The 22,398-nt window shown below is 42.3% G+C and overlaps 1 protein-coding gene across 1 annotated transcript in view; it reads right to left on the bottom strand.

Annotated features, from left to right (window-relative positions):
• Positions 1-22,398, bottom strand: part of RABGAP1L (RAB GTPase activating protein 1 like) — a 189,429-nt gene that overhangs the window by 17,374 nt on the left and 149,657 nt on the right. Inside the window, 1 exon segment of the mRNA XM_048496483.1 lies at positions 20,678-20,806. Coding sequence (XP_048352440.1) covers positions 20,678-20,806 — 129 coding nt within the window.

Raw genomic sequence — 22,398 nt, 5'->3', positions numbered from 1 at the left:
TTACGACAGCTTTTGAACAAACGTGAAGGTTAAATGTAACTTGCAAAGTATGAAATCAGTTTGATTTGAAGCTTGCATGAATGCAGTTTTGTGCTGCCGAGGCTGGTTAGCCTTACTTGTTTTCCCAGCAGAGATAACTCAGCCCTAAACAGTAAATACAAGCCATTATTCTTGGATGTCAGTGGATAAAACGCCTACCTCATATTGTAAAGCCTTCATTCTATTTTTCTAAAAACTTTTATCAGATCCTGGGAACCTCTTCAACAAACATTTTCCAAATGCAGTCTGGAATCAACTTCCTTGAAAAAACGGCTGCTGTAAGCGAAAGCGGGTCTTCCTGCCTTTGCAGCTTTCTCTCTCAGTGTGACTCACTGTACGCAGGAGATAATGCGCTTGTGTGAGGTGAACAGACAAAGACACCTGTTGTAGGAGGAGGTAAGGAATGGGACTTCCCATGATCCCACACTTCCTGCCAGGCTGTGGCTGCCAGAGAGGGATGAAATTACATTTAAGCAGCACATGTGCTACAGCAACCTTTAGGCCTCTTTTTAGTTAAAAAGGACACTTCAGTCTGTGACACAGGTAAAGGACTGAGGTGAGGATGCTAGATCCTCCCCACCCCCTAAACAATGTCAATATCCAAGTCTCGTGAATCATATCATATCAGGAGTCAGGGTTCAGCAAATTCAAAGACCTTTATTAGACATAAAAACCACCATCTACCGAAAATTTCCAATTTACAGTTGGAGGAACGCTATTGCACATTAAAAATATGGCTACAGTTTCAGACATTTCAATATTAGGATTGTTCAAAAGCTTAGACATTTTTGTTTGAAGGTTTAGCATAATCTTCCTTCCAATGACCCTGTGCTACATGAATTTAAATAGGCTTTTGTGAATTTAAAACTGCCACCATTTGCCCATGTGTTTTAACCAGGGATTCTGCTCACTAATACCAAAAACGAGAATACAAGCACAACTAAAACCCCTGTATTTTTGCCCACAGCATTTTTCTCCACTCCCATATTCAAAGAGCAATCATAAGCAGGTCTACTTAGAATCCTACTCAGGATTATTCGTGGGGGAAATGCACTGTTACTCACCAATCCTAGACACCCCCAGCCAGCTTACTATGCTGTGTGGCCTCCTAGGAGAGAATGCAGGAGGTAGGAATAACTGCATACTTGAAAATCTTGCAGAGGTGGACCCCGGAAATCCCTTCCCCCGATTCTATCAACAGCAATATTTTACAACCCTGAGCAGGGAGGACACGCTCTTTGTAAAAGATGCATTCCAGAGAAGTTTTTATCTTTTTTCCTGACCGTACACAGACTCCCTTCCAAACATTTCAAACATTTCTCAGAACAATAACTTACTGAATGCATGATTACCGTTTATTTAAAAACATTTCTATGCTGCCTTTCCATCTGATTCAAGGTTTACGTGGTGGTGACATTAAAACATTCCAAAATTAAAAAGCACGTAAAACACATGCACACACACACACAATATTTAAAATAAATAAACCACACACACAAACAGGGAGGATGGTTTATTAAATTCAGTAAGGAAATAACAAGCAAAACAAAAAGCAAAATAAAAACACTTCACCCACAGATAAATGACAATAATAGGAGGAAACAGATGAATCTCCCCAGGAAGGAGTTCCAAAGTTTTAGCACAGATTTAGTACCAAAGTTTTAGCACCACACCACAGTTGCCACCTGTATAGCCTTAGATGGTGAGGGCCTCTAAAACAGCCTCTGAAGATGTCGCAGGTTCATATGGGAGTATGCTGTTTTCCAGGGACTATCATTCCACTCTGAAGACTGTTGTTCCGGTTCCCAAGCAGTGATTCTGTTCCTAGGGACCATCATTAGACTCTGGGTCCTGATATTCAAGTTGCAAACACTTCTGCTACTCCCAGGGACCATCCTTCCACACTGTAGATTATCATTCTAGTCTCCAAGCAGTCTACCTGGGTCCATTGATCCTCATTCTAAATCCATTCCGTACTTTCATTACAACTTTTGTGTGCTGTAATGCATTTCAATGGAACCCATGCATGTCAACTGGCATTCGTGGCTCCCATTATATCCAACAGGCATTCCAGCATCTCTCATTATTCCCAATTCCGTAATCCTGTTGTTCATACTAGTAACTAGTGCATTCCTCCTTATTAAATCAGGTTGGCTTGGATTCCACAATCCTGTTGTCCATATTAGTACATTCCTCCTTGTTAAATTGGGTTGGCTTGGATTTTCTCCTGCGACATTGATCATGTTGGGTTTGTTGATTCTGTTTCCGTTGCTCGCTGTAGTGTCTTTGGCTAACCTTTGCCCTGGGGAAAGCATGGAGGCCCCCAAGAAACAACAGAGGAGGCTGGGGACCCCTTGTTCAGGGGCTCTTAAAGTTGGACCTCTTGGTTCAATTCAACTGAAACTGGGGGGCGGGGGGTTGGTGGACAGGTTCTGTCAGCTCTGTGGCAATTTTTGGTGTAATTTGGTTAAAAAACAGCCTCTCCAGCCCCCTGAAAAATTTTACATAGAGAATAATAGGGCAAACAAGATAGAATTCTGGGGGGGAAAATCCAAATCCCACTACTGAACGAGTATTTAGGACCTGAATATACAGGAATATTGGTATTGTTTGGCTCCTTGGTGTCAAGATCTGAAAAATGCCAATCTTTTTCATGGTACATATCCCTACCTCCAGGACATGTTTATGGTTTCCACGGCTTCCCTGGGATCTGCTGCAAGCACGATAAAGCTGAGTATCATCTGAATATTGGTAGACATTCAGACCAGCTAATCATGTCTTCCTTACCTTTCAATTAAACACTGCTACTGCTTTACATTAGCAAACTACAATGATGCTACATTTGTAGCCCATGGGGATAGTTCCTGGTGCGATTCTTTCCATCTATGATCTCAAACATCTTAACTTGACTAGACATTTTCTCTTACCGTCATAAAATCACAGTTCATACTCAGCTTCACATGATGTCATTAGCTACATACCTATCAATATGGGCTGTGGGTTTTCAGTTAACCGACAACTAGATTCTTTGGGTTAAGGCAAAGGTACAACTTTAGGGTGAATAATACAAGTTCCATGTATTGTCGAAGGCTTTCATGGCCAGAATCACTGGGGTGCTGTGTGGTTTCCAGGCTGTATGGCCATGTTCTAGCAGCATTCTCTCCTGACGTTTCGCCTGCATCTGTGGCTGGCATCTTCAGAGGATCTGGCATCTTCAGAGGATCTGGCATCTTCAGATCCTCTGAAGATGCCAGCCACAGATGCTAGAACACGGCCATACAGCCCGGAAACCACACATCACCCCAATACAAGTTCCATTCATCTGCAGTTTTCACACAAATGGCTTTGCAGTTGTGTATAAAACAATGACAAATCCTCATTAAATCAAGATGAAACTGTAAAAACATTTTATTATTACTATGGCCCATTAGTAGTCTCATTAAATCAAATGACGCTTCGGGTGTAAAGCAAGAAGTAAATGCCATATAGACTTAACAGCATTGATGTGTCCACACTCCATAACTTGGTGGAGAAATAAAACAACACACAGGCCATTAAGACAAGGCACCTAGAATTCCAAGGCAACAAGAGCGCATTTCATTGCCCACCATGCAAATATTTGTTCTGTATTTTATCACGGTTTCAGGTCAAACCAGTTTTGCCAGTTTCTGTAGCACTTCAAACTCAACCATGGAAAAGGCAAAACCAGCCCCAGCAGCATACAATAAGCATAAAACAGATTTGTGTCCACAGCTTTGTGATTGTTTCAGCACCACTGTGATTGTCTCAGCACATCCATGACAAGGAAGCACAGGAGGAATGCTGTTGGAATTATACTAAAGGTGTTTTAAGATTACATTATTGTTTCGGCAAGTGAATGGAGGCGCCTACATCCATATGTGGTTGTGCAGCTCTTTAGAACACAATAAAAATAGCGTAAAATGCCTCCGAGAACAATAAAAAAATAGTTTTGCATCATCTCCTGAAAGAGATTAGAAAGGAGCAACTAAGTACCTCAATTGGGAGGCCAATGTAAAGCCTTCCAAGATGAGGTTGATTACATCATGTGTCCCCAGTCTTTTTAAACCTGCAGATAACTTTTGGAATGCTGACACAAGGTGGCGGGTGCAACCACAAAATGGCTGACAGAGGAGGCAAGTGAGCACAATTATTTATAACTCTGAAAGTAACTCTTCAACGTTTGAAGCAGAAGCTCTACTTAACAGGGTGCCTGTTAAAATGAACAGTTTAAAAGTATCTTCTTGCTTACTTGCGGCTTTCTCTGGTCATGCAGCGAAGATCCTTGAATTGTGGTGACAGCTGCTGCCAAAACAATTAAAAAATTGTTTTGCACACCCAATCAGATTTCCAATGGCCAATCAGAAGATTGCCTGGGTAAAAGCCCCACACACCTCCGCCCTAAATACACTTGGAGGCAGTGGTGGGATCCCAAAATGTTAATAACAGGTTCTGATGGTGGTGGGATTCAAACGGTGGCGCCGCCGTACACACGCACCTCCAGTCCCTATTGGGCAGGGAGGTTTCTTTAGTAACCCCTTCTCGGCACTCAGAAAAAATTAGTAACCACTTCTAGCGAAGTGGTGAGAACCGGTTGGATCCCACCTCTGCTTGGAGGCCTCCACAAGTGGTAATGGTAGGCACTATAGCACCCCCAGGCACCACATCCACAGACTCCTGCTCTAGGAATTCTCTTGCAGTATACTAATGTCCTGCCGTAATTAAAGAACTATTGTCATACCCACATATTTGACTATGAGGGAGACTATAACCTGCCAACCTTGATACAACCAACAGACTTTAAAAGTAACTGAGCAGTTTCAGCAGGTTCAAGTATTCTGCAAAACTGTCACAGCAATTCCAAGTTAAAGTATTTTTTTGTAATAAATACCCTGAATGGGCTATACCATACCATTCCACATCTCAGCAGATCTCAGAAGGGAACAGGGTCAGTACTTGGAGGGGTGACCACTAAGGAAGGCTCTTCAGTGGAAGGCAATGGCAAACCACCTCACTTGCCTTGCTAGCCCTTGCTGGGGTTGCAATAAGTTGGGTGCAACTTGACAGAACGTACATACATACATAAATACATAATGAACACCCTCCGTTCTGTAATAATTTCAATCTCTTCTCCCAATTAAAATAAAAAAATAGTTTAACTGCATTTGCAAAAATTACATGTACATCTGTTGCATAAACATATAGGAAAAATGTACACAAATCAAAGTAGCCGGCAAAATTTTTTAAAGTAACTGGAGAAATGGAAGATACGCAGTACTTACAAACTTCTTGCATGTGCGTCCACAAATCTATACGCTTGTAAGAGGAACGTTACTTTAGATGCTGAATAGTTGAAGCGACAGCAGAAGTCAAGGAAATGAAAACTGCTGAAGCAGTAATTTTTCTAGAAAGCTGGCCACTCTATAATTATATTCCCCAAGATGTACATCTATGAAACATTTTACGAGAGAAGAGATACTTTCTTTTGATTGTCTACTTGGTATGTGATTTAAATGATGGTCAGCAGGCGGAATATTTCTCTATTTTGTCGCATTGCTCAGTTCTTAAAATAAACATATATAAAATCCAAATTGTTCAGAACTTCAACTGAAAAACTAACATTTAAAAACGTATTCTACCTCCCCTCACCCTGGACTACCCATGCACTGAAATCGTACAGTGCTACCTAATGGAACAAAGAGCATGAATAATACAGTTGCCCACACATTCTCTCTTCACAATACCTTACTAAAAGTTAAAGCACAATGGGGTGTGAACTGTGGGTTGAACTGTGACTTGGTATTTCTGGCTCACTGTTTCTGGTAACTATTTATTCAGTTACCACAGGAGTGTCCAACTCTGGTGCTTTTTGCAAAGCAAAGCATAGCATTTTATTGTCATTGTGAACGCACAACGAAATTTACTAAAATCCCCATCAGCCCCGGCTGGCATGACCAATTGACCATGCCAGCAGGGTCTGATGGGAATTGTAGTCCATGAACATCTGAAGCACCAGAGCTGGACACCCCTGAGTTACCAGTTGCACCAATAAAAGCTGAGGAACCCAGAGCACTTAAGTTACAGGATGAATATATGAAAGAGTCATCTATGAACATAAAGCAGCCACTCTGTATCAGACTAATGGCCCATCTTATTTAGCACCCTGTTTCTCACACTGGCCAACCTTATACTCCAAAAAGAACTACATGCAGGGCACTAAGTCTCTCCCAGTCAATACCACCATCCTAGTACTAGTAAACAGAGGGCTACTGCCTCCAAACTTGAAGTCACAATGGCTGATAACCACAAATGGATTTGTTCACTATGAACTTTGTCTAATCCACTTTTGAAGGCAATTAAACTAGTGGCCGTCATTATATTCTGTTGCAGTGAATTCTCCAAGTTAAACACTCTGGGTGTATAAGCACTTCCTATAGTTTGTCCTGAATATGCTGTCCATCAACTTCATCGGGAGATGGGGAGTTCTAGAATTAGAAAAATGAAGTTCACTCTATCTCCTTCCTCTACCGCACGCATAATTCTAGAAATCTTTGTCATATTTCCTCTTTAGTCATCTTGTCTCTAAATTAAAAGATACATAGCACATTACCCTTGATCATTTTGGTTGCCTTTTCTAATATTACAGCATCTTGTTTAAGATACAGCAACCAGAGATATACATGTTCATTCAAATGTAGCTGCACCATTCATCCATACAACAACCCCTTAAATATTTAGGCATATACTTCCATCACAATGCTAGCTGAGCCACCCATAGAGAATTTGCCATTAAAACTGCTACAAGTAATGCTTTGGTGATTGCTCATTTCCACCACACTAAGGGCAATCAGCATGTTCCTGCACCCCTTAGAGTGTTTAACACCAAATTAAGTATGCAACTACTTTATGGTACCCCCATCTGGGTTAATGTACCCAAGCAGGCTATTGAAAAACTGCAATCATGTTTTCTTTGCAAAGTCCTTGGTGTTCCAAAATGTGTCACCTACACAGGTCTACGTCAAGAAACAAATCAAAGTCTAAAAACATGGCCACTAATCAAATTTTGGCACTACGAATCTGAAACTTAATGCAGCCTTACTACCACGGGCAGAGATACAATGGGGACATCTGGGGACAACTGACCCAGGCGCCTCCCCCCAGTTAAATCACATGGGGGCTGCAAAATCCACCCCCACCCCCTCCCCCTTTGACCTAGTCCTGCCCCAACAGAGCCAGCTGAAGGAGCATCTGTTGGGGACTGCTCCCTCTGCTGGCTGAAAGAGCAGTCTGATGCAGAGGGGCCAGGCCAAGGAGGGAAGGAGGTCTGGCCCTGCCAGGCTTCCGGAGGCCACCGCAGCACCAAAGGTAAGTGGGGCACGGGGGAGGGAGCCCGGCCTGGGCCTGGCAGAAGCTGTCCCTCCCGCAGCAGACGCCTCCAGCACCCCAGCCTCAGCGGGGGGGGGGGGGTTCCAGTCGAGAAAAGGTCACTTTCTTGGCTTAAAAAACAAACAAACACTGAGGCTGGAGCTCCCCTCTCTCTGACAGGCTCCATCTCAGAAAGAGAGGGGCACACCAGCCTGCTCTGCCCATGGATTTCAAGGTTCATGGGCAGTGCCAGCTCTCCAGCCCCCACCTACTCCCAGCCAGCCTGCTCTGCCCTTGGATCACAGGATCCATGGGCAGAGCCAGCTCTCCTACCCCCCCCCCCCCACACAATTCCCTTTGAAATGATCTGGTTCAAAAAATTATTGTTTGGTCATGGTGGGGAAGGGCGGTCGCCTGTGGCGGGGGGAGGGCTCAGATTTTGTCCCAGGCTCCATTTTCCCTAGCTACGCCTCTACTTACTACTGAAGCCTTACTGCAGCTCTGCTAGCTGATTATCAATTATCAGTGTGGCTTAGGTGTCTTGAAAACAAAATCAAATTAATAGGAATCCCACGACTCCCTATATTGCCTTTCGGGAAAACCAGCATTTGATATAACTGAAGGCAGATTATTAGATATTGAGTTTCAAAAACTCAGCAGTTCAGCCAGAAATACTTCCTCCTGGAGCTTAGGGATCTCCCAAAGTCTAAGAAGTCACTCGTTGGTGATCTATTTTTACCACCTGACTGATCCACAACAACGTAGGGCATATATGCTAGCGTGATAAAATATGCTACCCTTGGAAATATTACATGGGAGATTCCAGAAAATTCTACTCGCAACTAGGCTACATCCTTGTAGCCAGCACCATATGGAATTGGTGGCACATATTTTCCTGTGCTGCTCTTTCTACCAGGTGATCTGGTCCAAGCTTATAACCCTGCTGCGAGGGAGGAGAAAATAGCATTCTGATAAGCATAAGGTATTGTTTCTCATGAGTGCCCAGGATACGAATATAATAGATGCAGTTTCTAAGTTTCTGCAGTAAGCAGTGAGAAGTCGTGAATGTGATATATTACTCTCTTAATGCCTAAACCTTGAATTTTATTAACCTGAAAATACTTTAATTCATTTTAGCCTTTTTATATGCCAATAAAGGTCTGGAATTTCATTTATACAACAACCCTGCTCCACCAGCCTTTTCCTAATAATCCTCAGCATAGAGTGTGCCCGTTTCACCACTCCTCCAAACCAGCATTTTCACCAAGCTATCCATCACAGCCATGCACTCTTTCCTGTTTAGTTAATACCTGTTCAGATGTATATAATGTATATAAAATGTATATAAAATTAGAATGTATATAAAATTAGAATGTTGTGTCCCAATGTGCATCACTTTACACTGATACTGAGCCTAATTCGCCCAATTGTCACACATTCAACCCAGTATAGAGAGATTATTTTGGAGTTCTAAACTATCCACTTTGACTCCCGCCTTCCTGTCCTCTGCAATTCATCCCTGATTCCAGATTGCTTATGAACAAAGAGTTCTTTAGCCAAATCACAGCAGGGGTGGCCATACTGTGCCTTGTAAGCCACATACGGCTCTTTGCCACATAATGTACGGCTCATGGCCAAGGAGGCTGGGTGGTAGAATGGGTCTCCCCCTTGCCTGGCCAGTCTCCTGCTGTACACATCCTTGCCTCTGTCTGTGGTGCTGAGGTTTGCTATGGGGCAGGGAGGGGGGAAGGGGCAGCAAAAGCCTGATCACCTGGATCTGAGTCAGAAGTACGCAAGGTCCCATAGCCCCTGTAATTTGTACAGCCTTGACAATATATCAGCCAGATCTTAAACAATTCATCATGTCTGGAAGCAGGCACAATCAAGGTTGAGGTCAGACTTTAGCTATCAGTGTTAACTTATTGGCTAAGACTGTTTCCTTGTTACTACAGGACAATTTTGTATCCCTGTGGTTAAGAGCCATAAATTATAAATTACCAACATATGAACTCGCCAAACAATTGCTTTTATCCAAGGATTATGAGTAAGCTAGGGCTATTCTTAAGCAGCGCATATTTGATGTGGAGACCAAAAAGATGGCACCTAAGTAAAATTTTGATTTAAGTATCAGATAATTCTAATGACTCACGTCACACAGAATATAGAAGAGTATTCACAATACGATGCTCTTCTCTTAGCTGTATTATATGGGAAATATAAGAAAATCACTTTTGCCAAATAAATATGCCTGTGTGGGGATGGCACAATGAAACTGTTGAATGTGTGTTGACGGATTGCGCCTTTCATACGCAGATCCATGGTGCCTTTATATCACCATTACTTATGAAACACCCAGAACGAACCAGGCAATTCTTCTTGGCACTCTTGTTTTCTATTAAAAAGGTTGATATAACACATATGGTTGCTAAATTTGATATGGCGACTTGCAAGGTATGAAAGGGATTCTGGCCAAGGCGGCATGATTGATATAGGTATAGATGTGGCGTAGAGCAGCAGTGGCGTAGGAGGTTAAGAGCTCGTGTATCTAATCTGGAGGAACCGGGTTTGATTCCCAGCTCTGCCGCCTGAGCTGTGGAGGCTTCTCTGGGGAATTCAGATTAGCCTGTGCATTCCCACACACGCCAGCTCGGAGCTCTCTCAGCCCCACCTACCTCACAGGGTGTTTGTTGTGAGGGGGGAAGGGCAAGGAGATTGTCAGCCCCTTTGAGTTTCCTGCAGGAGAGAAAGGGGGATATTAATCCAAACTCCTCCTCCTCCTCCTCCTCCTCCTCCTCCTCCTCCTCTTCTTCTTCTTCTTCTTCTTCTTCTTCTTCTGTATGATTGGAATTAATTAAGCCATCTGTTTTGGTTGTGATGTTCTTTCATAATTTTTTAAAATTCATTACTGTCTCTGACTGACTGAGTACCAATCTGGCACTGGGTTCATTTCAAGATTCCATCACTTACAAAACCCTTAATGCCATTGGACCCTTGTACCTGTAAGACCGCCCTGCCTGCTATGTTTCACTGTGAAAGCTTCATGTGATGAAGCAAAGTCTTCTGAAGCTGTCACCCTGCAACCATGTAAAACTGGCAACTGCCCCTTCAAGAAAAATCTTGATGGTGGCTCCCACGTTACGGATTAGTCAGCTTGATGCAACTAGGAAGGCCCTCATGCTTCTATTGATTCACAAAATGAGCAAAACCTAGCTGTTCAAAAGGGCATTCCTGTGGAGGAGTAGAACTTTGATGTGATGGACCAGCTTGGGAAGCAACCTCCACTGGGATATTGCTGTTTTTTTCTTCCACTTCTTCAATCCCAGCCCCACCGAATTATGTTGTTTTACTCTGAATCTCTCATTACCCTAAATGTCATCATATTTTTGTAATCTACTTGCTGATTGACCGAATAGCTTTGTTTTACCAGAAGTCTTTGCTGTTAGGTTCAAATATCGTTATTTAAATTTGGTTTAGTTACGAAAATATTTTTGCTCACCTCAGCTTTCAACTGAAATTTTATTCCATCGTTAGCAGTCTCATTTTTATGATATTTCCTGCATCTTTTTGATGCTTTGTTGCCTGATTTTATGCTGTTGCTTTTATAGCCTTATTTTGTATAAGTTGGTGATTGGGGGTAGTATTACTGATTTTTTATTGTTTTATTGTTGTACTGTTTGAGTATATACATTGCGTTATGGTTTTTTAAACTGCTTTAGGTAAATATTAAACAAATATTCCAAAGTAAATAGCTGTATATTTTTGTAAGAACAGATATTTTACATCTGAGTTCCTTGAGAACCTTATAGTAAAATGCTGCCTAGACAAAATTCCTTTTTTAATTTGCCCATTCACCCTACAACGTCCTCTATTTGACTCAGTTTTTCCCAACACCATTCCTGAAAGCCGCAGCTCCAATGATGATAGCTGCCATACATATCCCACAGTGAAAATTGTCACAAAAACCATACATTCACAGGAATCACATACTACATCTGGGAAAATTCCACACGTCAACTGTTCTTTGTTTCCAACAAAGAACAGCAAGTGAAAAAGCAAAACCAGAATTTGGATCAAGTCTGAAAGGTGGCCTCACATACAGGTTGGAAACCTTTCCTATATATGAATGTTAAAATGGTATTTTTCAATTTTAGTTTGGAAAAGCAGAAATAAATAAGCAGTTGCTATAAGCAAGTGGCTAACGTGGTACCATTTGCTATTCCTGCAGTTGCTAGGCAATAGGTTTGCAATTGCATGGATAAAGCTACACAAAATTAGCAGCTTTTCTAGAAAACACAGAAACGGAATATAAAACCGAGGAGGTACCCATTTCAATAGCGAAACTTACCTTAATCAATACGATAAGCACATTCAGAAAGTGAAATTGTCTTAGGTGTATTAATAAAATGTCAGGGCATGATTTATAGGATAAGAAGTTAAAATAGTGAGGTGGATCCAATCACCCTCCACGTAGTCTACTACTAGTCCAGGGGTCCCCAACATGTAGCACGCAGGCACCTTGTGGCACCCACTGGCCATTTTCAGGAACTGGAAAGGCCTGGGTGGGCTTGTTCACAGCTGGAATTGGTCAAGAGAGATCTGATTCACTGGTTTTGGTGGTGGCAGTCATAGCCACCACCATAGCCACAAGGATCTTCTTTGCTGAATATAAGCTGCCTTGAGCCTTGACCGTTATCTTCATTCCCTCATTCCCACCCATTTAGGGGTGGGACGTTAGGAGAGAAAAGCCCTTCTTCCTGTTCCCAAACCTGACATCTTGAGTAGCTATTACAGTGAGGAAGAAGAATGAAATGACCTGCACATGTGAGAACAGGCATTCCCATTCAAACCTGCTGTCCTTGCAATTCTGCAGTTGTCTGGGTACAAAGCAACCTGAATGGTTAAGGGGGACTGTAAACTACTTCTTGTAAACTCCCCCCACTCCAATGGGGGGACCTTGGCCTAGTCATAGTTCTTTGGAACGTTGTCAGCCCCACCTACCTCTATTGTGGGGAGAGGAGGGGAAAGGAGTTTGTGAGCTGCTTTGAGTATCTGTTTTATTTATAACCATATACCGAGCAATATTAACATGGACATTAAGGGAATATTGACAAGCTATAACCATAACATGCAATCTTAAATACAATTTCAGAACGTAGTTGTGTTGGTCTGCTATGCAATGGAGCAGTTAGATTTGAGTCCAATAGCACCTTAGAGACCAAGAAGATTTTCAAAGTATAAGGTTTCAAGAATCAAAGCTCTCTTCATCAGTAACAGTATTAAAAACAGTATTCCAGAAGCAAATACAAGAGTAACTTCAGCAGTAGGTTATTTATAAGGCAATTTTTGTGGTCTTTGTAAATACTTCTTAGATACTAAGGAAAGAATAGAATGAACTAAACATATGAGCTTGGACAGTTAATATATTTATATGAGATTGTTAGTTGAGTTTTCAGTATATTATAAAAATGGCAGTCATCTGTACAGGACATTTGTCAAGGATGTTGGGCTATTAAATGTTTTAAATTTGATAATATTTCTGATAACAGTGTTAAACCTTTATCATTACCTTCAGAGAAAATAATGCTCTTACATAGTATTATGTTATTATGAACTGAACATTTAGCAGAACTGAAGGGATTTTGGATGGATATTGGCTGAGCTTTCCAGATGGAAAAATGCTCACTTTGGAATAGAAGCATGAAATTAAGGCATAATTAGGATTTGTCATGGTGATCAAAACATGTTATAGAGACAACTTAAACTGACCTTGCTTGGCAATGGTGCCATTTTCACATTTGGCTGTTTGAATGATTGGTGAATTCCATCTACGGTGGTGCTTAATTTATACACTGGTCCATCCAACCACAATATATACTACCTGCTAGTTCAGTACTTTTTCCAAAAGGTATGCAAATGATTGCTGGAAGTACAGTACATGCAAGTTTGGTGGTTTCTGTACATGTTTAGATAAGCATGTGATTAAAATAATAATTGTTAAAGTGGCTGGATGAAACACTGAACAAAACAAATCATAATAAATGAAACCAACTGAGTTGTACTACCAATTTCTGCTGGTTTTGAAAACCTGACCTCCAAGTGACAATCTTCTATATATTAAGGAGAAAACTTAATTTAGGCATAGTCTCAGTTACTGAAATTTAGCTCAAATGTAGTGCTCTGCTACTTGACAATGAATAGCATTTTAATATTGAACATTTTAATGTTAAACATTGCTTGTAGCAGACATAACTGCATGGTAATCATACATACTATGAACCACCGGCTTTCCAAGCATTTTTAATTCATTTCTTTACAGGCTCAGGTTCACAATTAAATTAATGGTAATACTGCTGCCAAATCAATAGGGCTTGTGCAAGAAACAAAATCAGGATCTTTGATCATGCAGAATGTAACAGCACCCACTCCCTGAGGGAAGACAGAGGCCCCAAAAAGGGAGTGAAGACTGTTCCTGAGGGTGGATATTTGGGTAGCTGACTTTGTTGGCCTAAGGCACTCCCCTCAACACTCTCTCTCTCTCTCTCCTTCTCTCTCTCTCTCTCTCTCTGTCACACACACACACACACACACACAGGTCTCTTAAACAGAAAATCCTGTCAGGGGGACACTAAACTATATAAAGCTGCCACCAGAAACTGAACAAAATGAAATGTATAGAGAGGCTCTTGAAAGAATAAACACAAAAACTAGATTTTATTTTAACAAACTTCTCTTCTCAGGATGATGGTTCAGAGATGCACATAAGCGTTACTGTAGGAAGTACCTACAGAACATTCTAAGGGTGACAGTTAAACACCACGAGTTTCATGTCCTTCAACATGGTATTTCCAATGGTTATAGTTTTGTTTCACAGGACATTTTAATGAAGGGCACTTTGAAACTCTAACTCCATTTGTAGCATTGACAAATTCTGCTAATTCCCACCAAACAACAAGCACGCTTGATGCAATGGTGTGCCAACTGCATTCTAACACTGCCCTCCTCAACGCATACAAACCTGTTCCTTCTGTTGAAACAGCTAAAGGGAGAAGAGAATTAAATGCAGAAAGCGATGTATACATTTCATTAGAAAAAGACAGCTACAGGAAGCTGCTGCAAAATATGCGAAAACCAACCCATCAGTCCACAGACAGGCTGTGAGGAAATATGCTGCATGTCACCCCAAAGTTCACAAACAGGCTGTAAAGAAGTATGCTGAATGTCACCCCGAAATTCATAGAGAGGCTATGATGAAGTATGTATAGCGAAGTACGGGTATCCTGCTAGTTCTCAAATATCTCAGATTGAGGGGAGATTGCCTTGTTTCAACAAGAGGCTAGAGGTCTGGTTGGTAGGAAACAAGAGGGCTTATAACTGAAACAGCCAAACAAACTGCTTGCTCTGTAATCAGAAGTACCTACTTTTATAGCAGACAGCGCACCCTATCTGTGGTTGTCAGCTATACCATTACAGCCCAGTCAATCAGGTTGTGCTCTGCCTGTTACTGTGCTCTTGCTCTGGCTAACTGCACCTTTGCAAATTAGGTGGGAAGGTGGGAGAAGATGGGAGAAGCCATCTGTGCTCAGGCAAGAAGAGGCGCGGGATGGCCCGGCCTGCCCATTTAAGGCCATGTCCCTGCCTCCTCCAGGCACATCACTCGCTTGTTCCAGCAGCTGGGTGGCCCAGCCCCACACTGGGCTGGATGCCGGTGCTGAGCCTGCCCCTCTCCCTACACTATCCCTGAGTAGCGACAGTGGTCAAGGTAAATCTCGGCTGCTCTTTCTAGCCCACCTGCTGCATGCTCAAATATTATCTTTTGTACTAAACACATTTTATCAGTTTTGGCTAGTTCTCCACCAGTGACCCTCCCTTGAGAGACATTATTTGACCACCGTTATACATTTTCATATTGCTTCTAGGTTAGATTGCTGCAATTCATTCTACATGGGGCTACAACTGAAAATGGTTCAGAAACATTTGTATAAAATCCATTTTAGTGACGTATATATTTCCAGGCCCAATGACTTACACAGCCCTAAATAACTTGGGCACTGGAGGGATCATAGGCAAGTATTAGAATAATCTAATACACAAGTATTAGAATCATTGCTGGAAGTTCAGTTTTGTGTCTCATGTTTTCTGAAATCAGGCCCATGAACAAACAGGCCCTTCTCCATTGTGGCTTCCCTTTTACAGAATGACCATTGGTACTTACCCGTGAAAGGTCCTTCTCCTCTGGGCGTATGGAGGACAAGCTGTCCTCCAGCCCATGGGAGAACAGGCCCCCATGGTTTTTCCTTTACTTGTCAGTGCTAAGACAAAGGCTACTCTTTGGTCAGTGCCAGACCAAAGGCTTTTGTTTATTTGCTCAAAATTTTCAGGGTTTTATTTTTCTGGCTAATTGATTTCTGGCTAATATGATTAGGGAGTCTAACTGTTATGACCTTACTTTATGCATTATAAATGTTTCGGACTTATTGTTAACTTTTTTAAATTGTTCAGTTTTGCTGTGACTATTTGGACAGGATTTTGATTGAGGCGGCAGCCCCTTTTCTCTAAATGCCAAAAAATTCTAAGAATCCTGGAAAGGTTTAAAATTTAAAAAAATTTAAAGGATGCAGAATGGCCTTTATTTTTCTGTTGCTGTAATATGGAGAAGGTTCAAACTGCAGTGGCCCTCATGAGTAATAAGAATTACCCAGTTTATTTCCTTCATTTGCACCCTGCCTTTCTCCCTAATGGGGACCAAAGGAGCTGACACTTTATCCTCACAACAGCCCTGAGAGGTTGGTTGTCTGAAGTTGTCTCTTCTGAAGGTTTTTTTTTTTTTGCTAAGGCCAACAGCCTGCTCTCATTGGCAGAAGAAATGATGGCTGAACTCTTATCATGTGGAAGAGGGGGTTTCTTTCCATAATAATAATAATAATAATAATAATAATAATAATAATAATAATAATAATAATAATAATAAGAAGAAGAAGAAGAAGAAGAAGAAGAAGAAGAAGAAGAAGAAGAAGAAGAAGAAGAAGAAGAAGAAGAAGAAGAAGCAGCAGCAGCAGCAGCAGCAGCAGCAGGAGGAGGAGGGGGGGAAGGATTTATATCCCCCTTTCTCTCCTGTAAGGATACTCAAAGGGACTTACAAACTCCTTTCCCTCCCCCCCCCCAAACAAACACCCTGTGAGGTATGTCGGGCTGCAAGAGCTCAGAAGAACTGTGACTTGCCCAAGGTCACCCAGCTGGTGTGTGTGTTGGAGTGCACAGCTAATCTAGTTCCCTAGCTAAGCCTCCACAGCTCAAGTGGCAGAGCGGGGAATCAAACCCTGTTCTCCAGATTAGAGCGCACCTGCTCTTAACCACTATGCCACTGCTGTTTCGGTGGAGGCTCGAATATGAAATGGAGTCCTTTTGAGAAATGCTGAGAAAGTGGCCACTGATCTTGTTCAGTGGGCCCAGCAGGTTTGTGGAAAGAGATGTTTTGTAAGCTGGTAGCCCTGACTTGGGATAGTCCAGGATAGTCTGATCTTGCCAGATCTCAGAAGATAAGCAGGGTCAGCCCTGGCTAGATCTCCAAGGAATATCTGAGACATGGCAAGGAAGAAGGCTATGACAAACCCACCTTGGAACATCTCTGGCCTTGAAACCCTACATGGTCACCATAAGTCACCTGTGGCTTGATGCTAAAAATATATATCCATTTTGAATCTTTCAGGGCCATGATAATTAAAGAAAAGATTTGTGTCCTACTGGATAGCAGAATAAGAGTGCTTTTTGTACATCTAATGAAGGAATGGTTCTCTCAGTCTCACCTTTGCCTTGAAAAAGGAACATTCATAACATGGCCTCCTGAAGTATATGAAAAAGGAAACCATTTAGTGAGGTCAAGTCCAGGTGAAGATCAACTTTCTTCTGGTGTAAAAAAAGTGAAATTGGGGTTGTGCCTCAAGGCACACACTTTACTGGCTTGGAAAGCAGACATGCCAGCAAACAACAAGGCTGTGTTGAAAGAAAGCAGTCGAAGGTCAGCTGTGTCAAATGGTTCAAAGAGTTCACCCATCAATTTGGACAAAACAGTGATAAACTGCCAGAGGGAATGAGGGTTCTGAATGGGATTCAGATATATATCAGAAAACCAAGATAGTGAAGGAATGTGGAATGGGGAAAGCTGCTTTGTAGAAAGCAAAAAACAATAAAGATTATTTGGGCACCTTAAAGCTGTTAATGCAGCAGAGCTACACCATCATTGGCACGCCCGATATAATATCTAATTAGCACTACTGTCCCCTCCCGGCCTTGGGATTGGGCGCCATATAATATTGCTGCTGCTGTGTTTTTATGGTTTTATAGATTTTGTAAATTGTTTTAAATTAACTTAGTTATTATTGTGTAAAATGTTGGTTTTGGCCTGCTGCGTTTAATGTTACTATGTTATTGTTGTTGCTGGCCTGCTGTACGCCGCCCAGAGCCCTTCAGGGATGGGCGGTTTAAAATCTAATATATAAATAAATAAAATTTTACAGTCCACACAGCCTATGTTAGCACTTGCATGAAGTGTTATATTCAGTTGACAGAGAGATTTATAGACAGAGGTTGGAGAAGTATGTTGGGTTTATCAGGAAGGTCCATTCTACTCTGAGAAAGGGAGGGCATCTTACTTAATATGATGATTTCTACCAGTCAAGGAGGCAGGTCTTAATTCTAAACTTCCCATCTCCTGTGGTCAGGGTAACTGAATAATACAGTTCTACAATTCAGAAACTATGGAAAGAATGAATATTGCACTACTCTGATCAAAGCAGATAATAAACAAGATGATTAGAAGATAATTAGCAACATACCGTATATACTCATGTATAAGTCAACCCACATATAAGTCGAGGCACCTAATTTTACCACAAAAAACTGGGAAAACTTATTGATTCAAGTATAAGTCTAGGGTGGGAAATGCAGCAGCTACTGGTATATTTCAAAAATAAAATTTTGCTTTGCAACCACATTTTTGCACCACTATGGTGCCATCCGTGCTTTGCAACCATGTTTTTGCACCACTATAGCACCACAGTGCATAGGATCCATGATTGTTGTGCTCAGATCTGTGCCTAGGGACATGCCCTGTGATCTGATGGTGATTTTTGGATGACCTAGTGCAAAAATCATGAGGATCCATGAGGATCCGTGCTTTGCAATCAGGTTTTTGTGCCATTGTGGAACTAAGATGCATTGGATTCATGACTGGCTGTTTATCTGACAGGAAAATCTCCCAGTGGCGTATGGGGGTCCAAATGGCACCAGGAGACAAAAAACCCTCTGGCCGCCCCTCTCCCGCGGAGCCCCGCTTACTCACGAGTAAGCACAACGCCACAGCGCTTACTCGTGCAGCGCCTCATCACCCTCACTCACTCACCCTTTTCTTTCCCCACAGGATCTGAGGCTCGATTTCAGGGAAGCTGCCCAGGGGTGGGATTCAAATAATTTAACAACTGGTTGTTTAGAAGCACCGTTTTAACAACCGGTTCTGCCGAAGTGGTGCGAACCTGCTGAATCCCACCACTGAAGCTGCCGCTCGGGCAGCCTGTCTCTATGACTTTCGTAAAAGGGCAATGCAATGCTCCAAAGATTGTTTAAGCAAAAAAAGAATACAGAATGACACAAAGTTATTTGAATAAATTATTGGAGACTGTGATCTGTACTACCGTGTATACTTTGCTGTGAGCTGGTTCCTGCTGTGTAATTTTGCATTGACCATCAACCCCTTCATGGAATCCTTGATCCCTCATCGAGCCCCAAACAAAGCCACTGCTGCCCTGGAGCCCACCCCAAGATGCCCCAATCCTCCTTCCAAAATGGCACACTAAGCTGTGAACCAATGGGCAGAAAGCCACCACTGTCCCTGAGCCCTCCACAAGCCTCCTGCCCAGACAACAGCCCTTCTGCTCCCCCATCACATATGCCCTCCCCAAACAACACACAGCCCCAGTTGCCCCCTCTCAAAAAAACCCATTCCCCCTCCCTGCCAAGCCACTCTCCCCAAAGCCTGGAACCTCTTCCCCCTTACAATCCCCCCAGACCCACCTGTAGCACTGGCACCCTAAGGTGAGTCTGGCTGGGTCTGCGGCAGAGGCTGGTGTGAGGGCGTGCTCCTGTCGGGGGGAAGGGGGCAGGGGATCCCTGACCGGCTCTCCCTCCTTACTAGAGCCCATTTTATTGTACACTAAAATGGGCTTCAGTGCTAGTATAAAATATTCCTTTGACTCCACTGGATTTGCCTGGGTTACATTTGAAAATGTGGTTTCTGAATGTATTGGTCTATCTGCAGATTACAGAAGCTGGTTCAATATTCTAATTGTGAATAAGGAGAACACCTCCCATGCAAGCAAGTGGCCTCCAACCTGCCCTTTAACTGACCTTTCGATCTTCACAGTAACATTAAACTGCTGAAATGTAACATGAAACTACTGGAAGTGTAGTAGCTACCCACCCAATAAATGAAAGACCTGATAGCAAAAATTGTATTAAAACAGTCATTCTTTCACCATAAAATCATAGTAGAAAATACACATTTGACTATATTCACTACAGGACATAAAACAGATTTATAGTAGGCTAAAATGAACAGTTACAATTGTTCTGGGCACATGTAAGTGTACTTATGCTATCGAGCACAGCCCTCTGCTTTCATCTGGGTTAATTTTGGAAGGTAAATGGGGAAAGCAAGATTATCCAGGTATGTTAATTTGGCTCGTTACACAATCAACTTCTACTGTACATACAGTCATCTCAATCAAACCAGGACAGTCAAAAAGGAGAACAAAATCTGTCCATTTCATCCTTATGTCCCACAGCTGAGAACAGCCTCATGCTGGTCTCTATGAAGCATGTTAGGTCACCACAGGTATACCTAGAGTGGGTCTTCAGCAACACTACCTCTTTCAAATGTTCAGCAAGTCCAAATTTGCCAGTCTTCTGGAAATTCAGCAAGAATCTTCTATTCAGACAACGTTATACATCTACAGTCCTCATCAATAACCTTGTGTAGGACAGGATGCATCTCAATCAATGAAGACTATGTATGTTATCAACATTTTAAAATGCTAACAGATGTTATTAGACAAAACAGACTGTGGCTGGGAGGAAGAGTTGAAGGAACGGGAAGAACATGGATGCATTCTCCCCAAAGAAGTTCATTGTGCTTTTAAAAATCAACATTCCCACTCTTAAGACTGATTGTTTCTTATCTGAAGACAAATATGATCACTCTTACCTTTACATTGCAGGCCTGTTCCATAAGCCGTCTAGCATTCTCTTCAGCTCGGTACCTTTTGGGCAGCTGTACTCTAAAGAACTTCAAAGCTCCTTCAAAATCAGCTTGCAGAAGATCCTCCTTGGAAGTCTACAAACATAGCAGAAAACTACTATAAGCCCAGAACACAGTAATAGTGGCACTCTTCTGGCCTGGATCTGTTGAGGATATTCCACACAGCATTAAGTGAACAAACCTCTATTCTCTAGAAGAAAAAATATGCGTTCTTTTAATATTCTCTGAATGTTCTCAAAGAAACCACAGAAAGAGCAACACAAAGAGTTCATCGACTGATGTACTTATTTTTATACAGCCAACAAGTAAGCTAGCAAACGCTGTCAGGATCACAGTTTTCAAAGGAAAAACAGAAAGAGAATTAGTTCTGACTACTGTCTTTGCTTTCCAGTACCAAACTGGTTTTTCTATTATTTTATGGTTTTTAAGGCTTCAAATATGACAGAACAATGCAGCAAATACTTTCCACATTTTATTCAACAGGAAGTTATCCATCAACAACAGTAAGCAACGTCACCAAAAACTTGGGCCTGAAAACACTACCATACAAAACAACATGATTTCAATTACATTCAAACTGAGTATGCTGGTCTAAATCAACATACAAAATTAATTTCCAGAAGGCTTCATGACAACCAGTTTTCAAACACATACTAGTATCTAGTATGTGAGTGCAGGAGCCTTTTCCAGTATACAAGTACCCACAGCTCATCCCTGCACATCTGGCTTTTTAAGAAACATTTTGCAGAAACAAATTTTTGAGCAGGGCTAAGAACTAGCATCTCTCATTTGAAAGATTAAACACAGGATTAGATATTTTATCTCTATATTTCCATGTATCAAACGTTATGATGGAAAGGAAAATGCAGGGTCTTCAGAGGTATCTGCTGATGGGGGAAGAGGAATCCATCCACCTATGCTCCAACAGCACAGTGAAGTGACACCAACTTCCGCAACAGGCCCCAAACTACCTGCCCCTCTGCTCCCAAATCTATCTAAAAAAATCACAGATGTGCTATAGCAGTGGTGGCAAACCTATGGCACGGGTGCCAGAGGTGGCACTCGGAGCCCTCTCTGTGGGCACGCACACACAGAGTTCATCATGTGGAGGGTGGAATATCATCACCCCCCCACACACACACACATCTAGGCTGGGCTGGGCCACTGAGCACGATGTGCATGCACCACAGGGAGGATTCGGCTAGCGGGCCTGGTGCCTGTGCTCCAGGTGGCTGTTGCCGGGGGGGGGGGGACGGGACAGAGGAGGCAGAGATGCTAGAGGCACAGAGTGGTGCGCGCAGGACTTGCTGGAGGTTAGAGCAGGCTAGCCCCTGCTCGAGCGGGTGGGGCAGAGGAAGAGGGAGCCAACCAGTTTTTTCTAAACTAAAGCATCAGCATTCAGGTTAAATTGCCGGGTTGGCACTTCGTGATAAATAAGTGGGGTTTGGGTTGCAAATTGGGCACTCAGTCTCGAAAAGGTTCGCCATCACTGTGCTATAGGAACAGCAGTGGAGAAACATGGAACATGAGAAGTATGAATCAAAGTAAACCCAAAACAAGAAATACAATATAGATGGCAGCAACAGGCGTGGCTTACACCAATCATCCTAATCACACCCCAGACCTGCCAAGAAGAAAGTGAGCTTCAGCCACAAGGGAGCTCCAAT

This window comes from Sphaerodactylus townsendi, linkage group LG05 (genome assembly GCF_021028975.2).
Source record: "Sphaerodactylus townsendi isolate TG3544 linkage group LG05, MPM_Stown_v2.3, whole genome shotgun sequence".
NCBI classification, from domain to species: domain Eukaryota; kingdom Metazoa; phylum Chordata; class Lepidosauria; order Squamata; family Sphaerodactylidae; genus Sphaerodactylus; species Sphaerodactylus townsendi.
The sequence above is the reverse complement of the archived record's forward strand: the minus strand, read 5'-3'. Positions and strand labels throughout refer to the sequence as shown.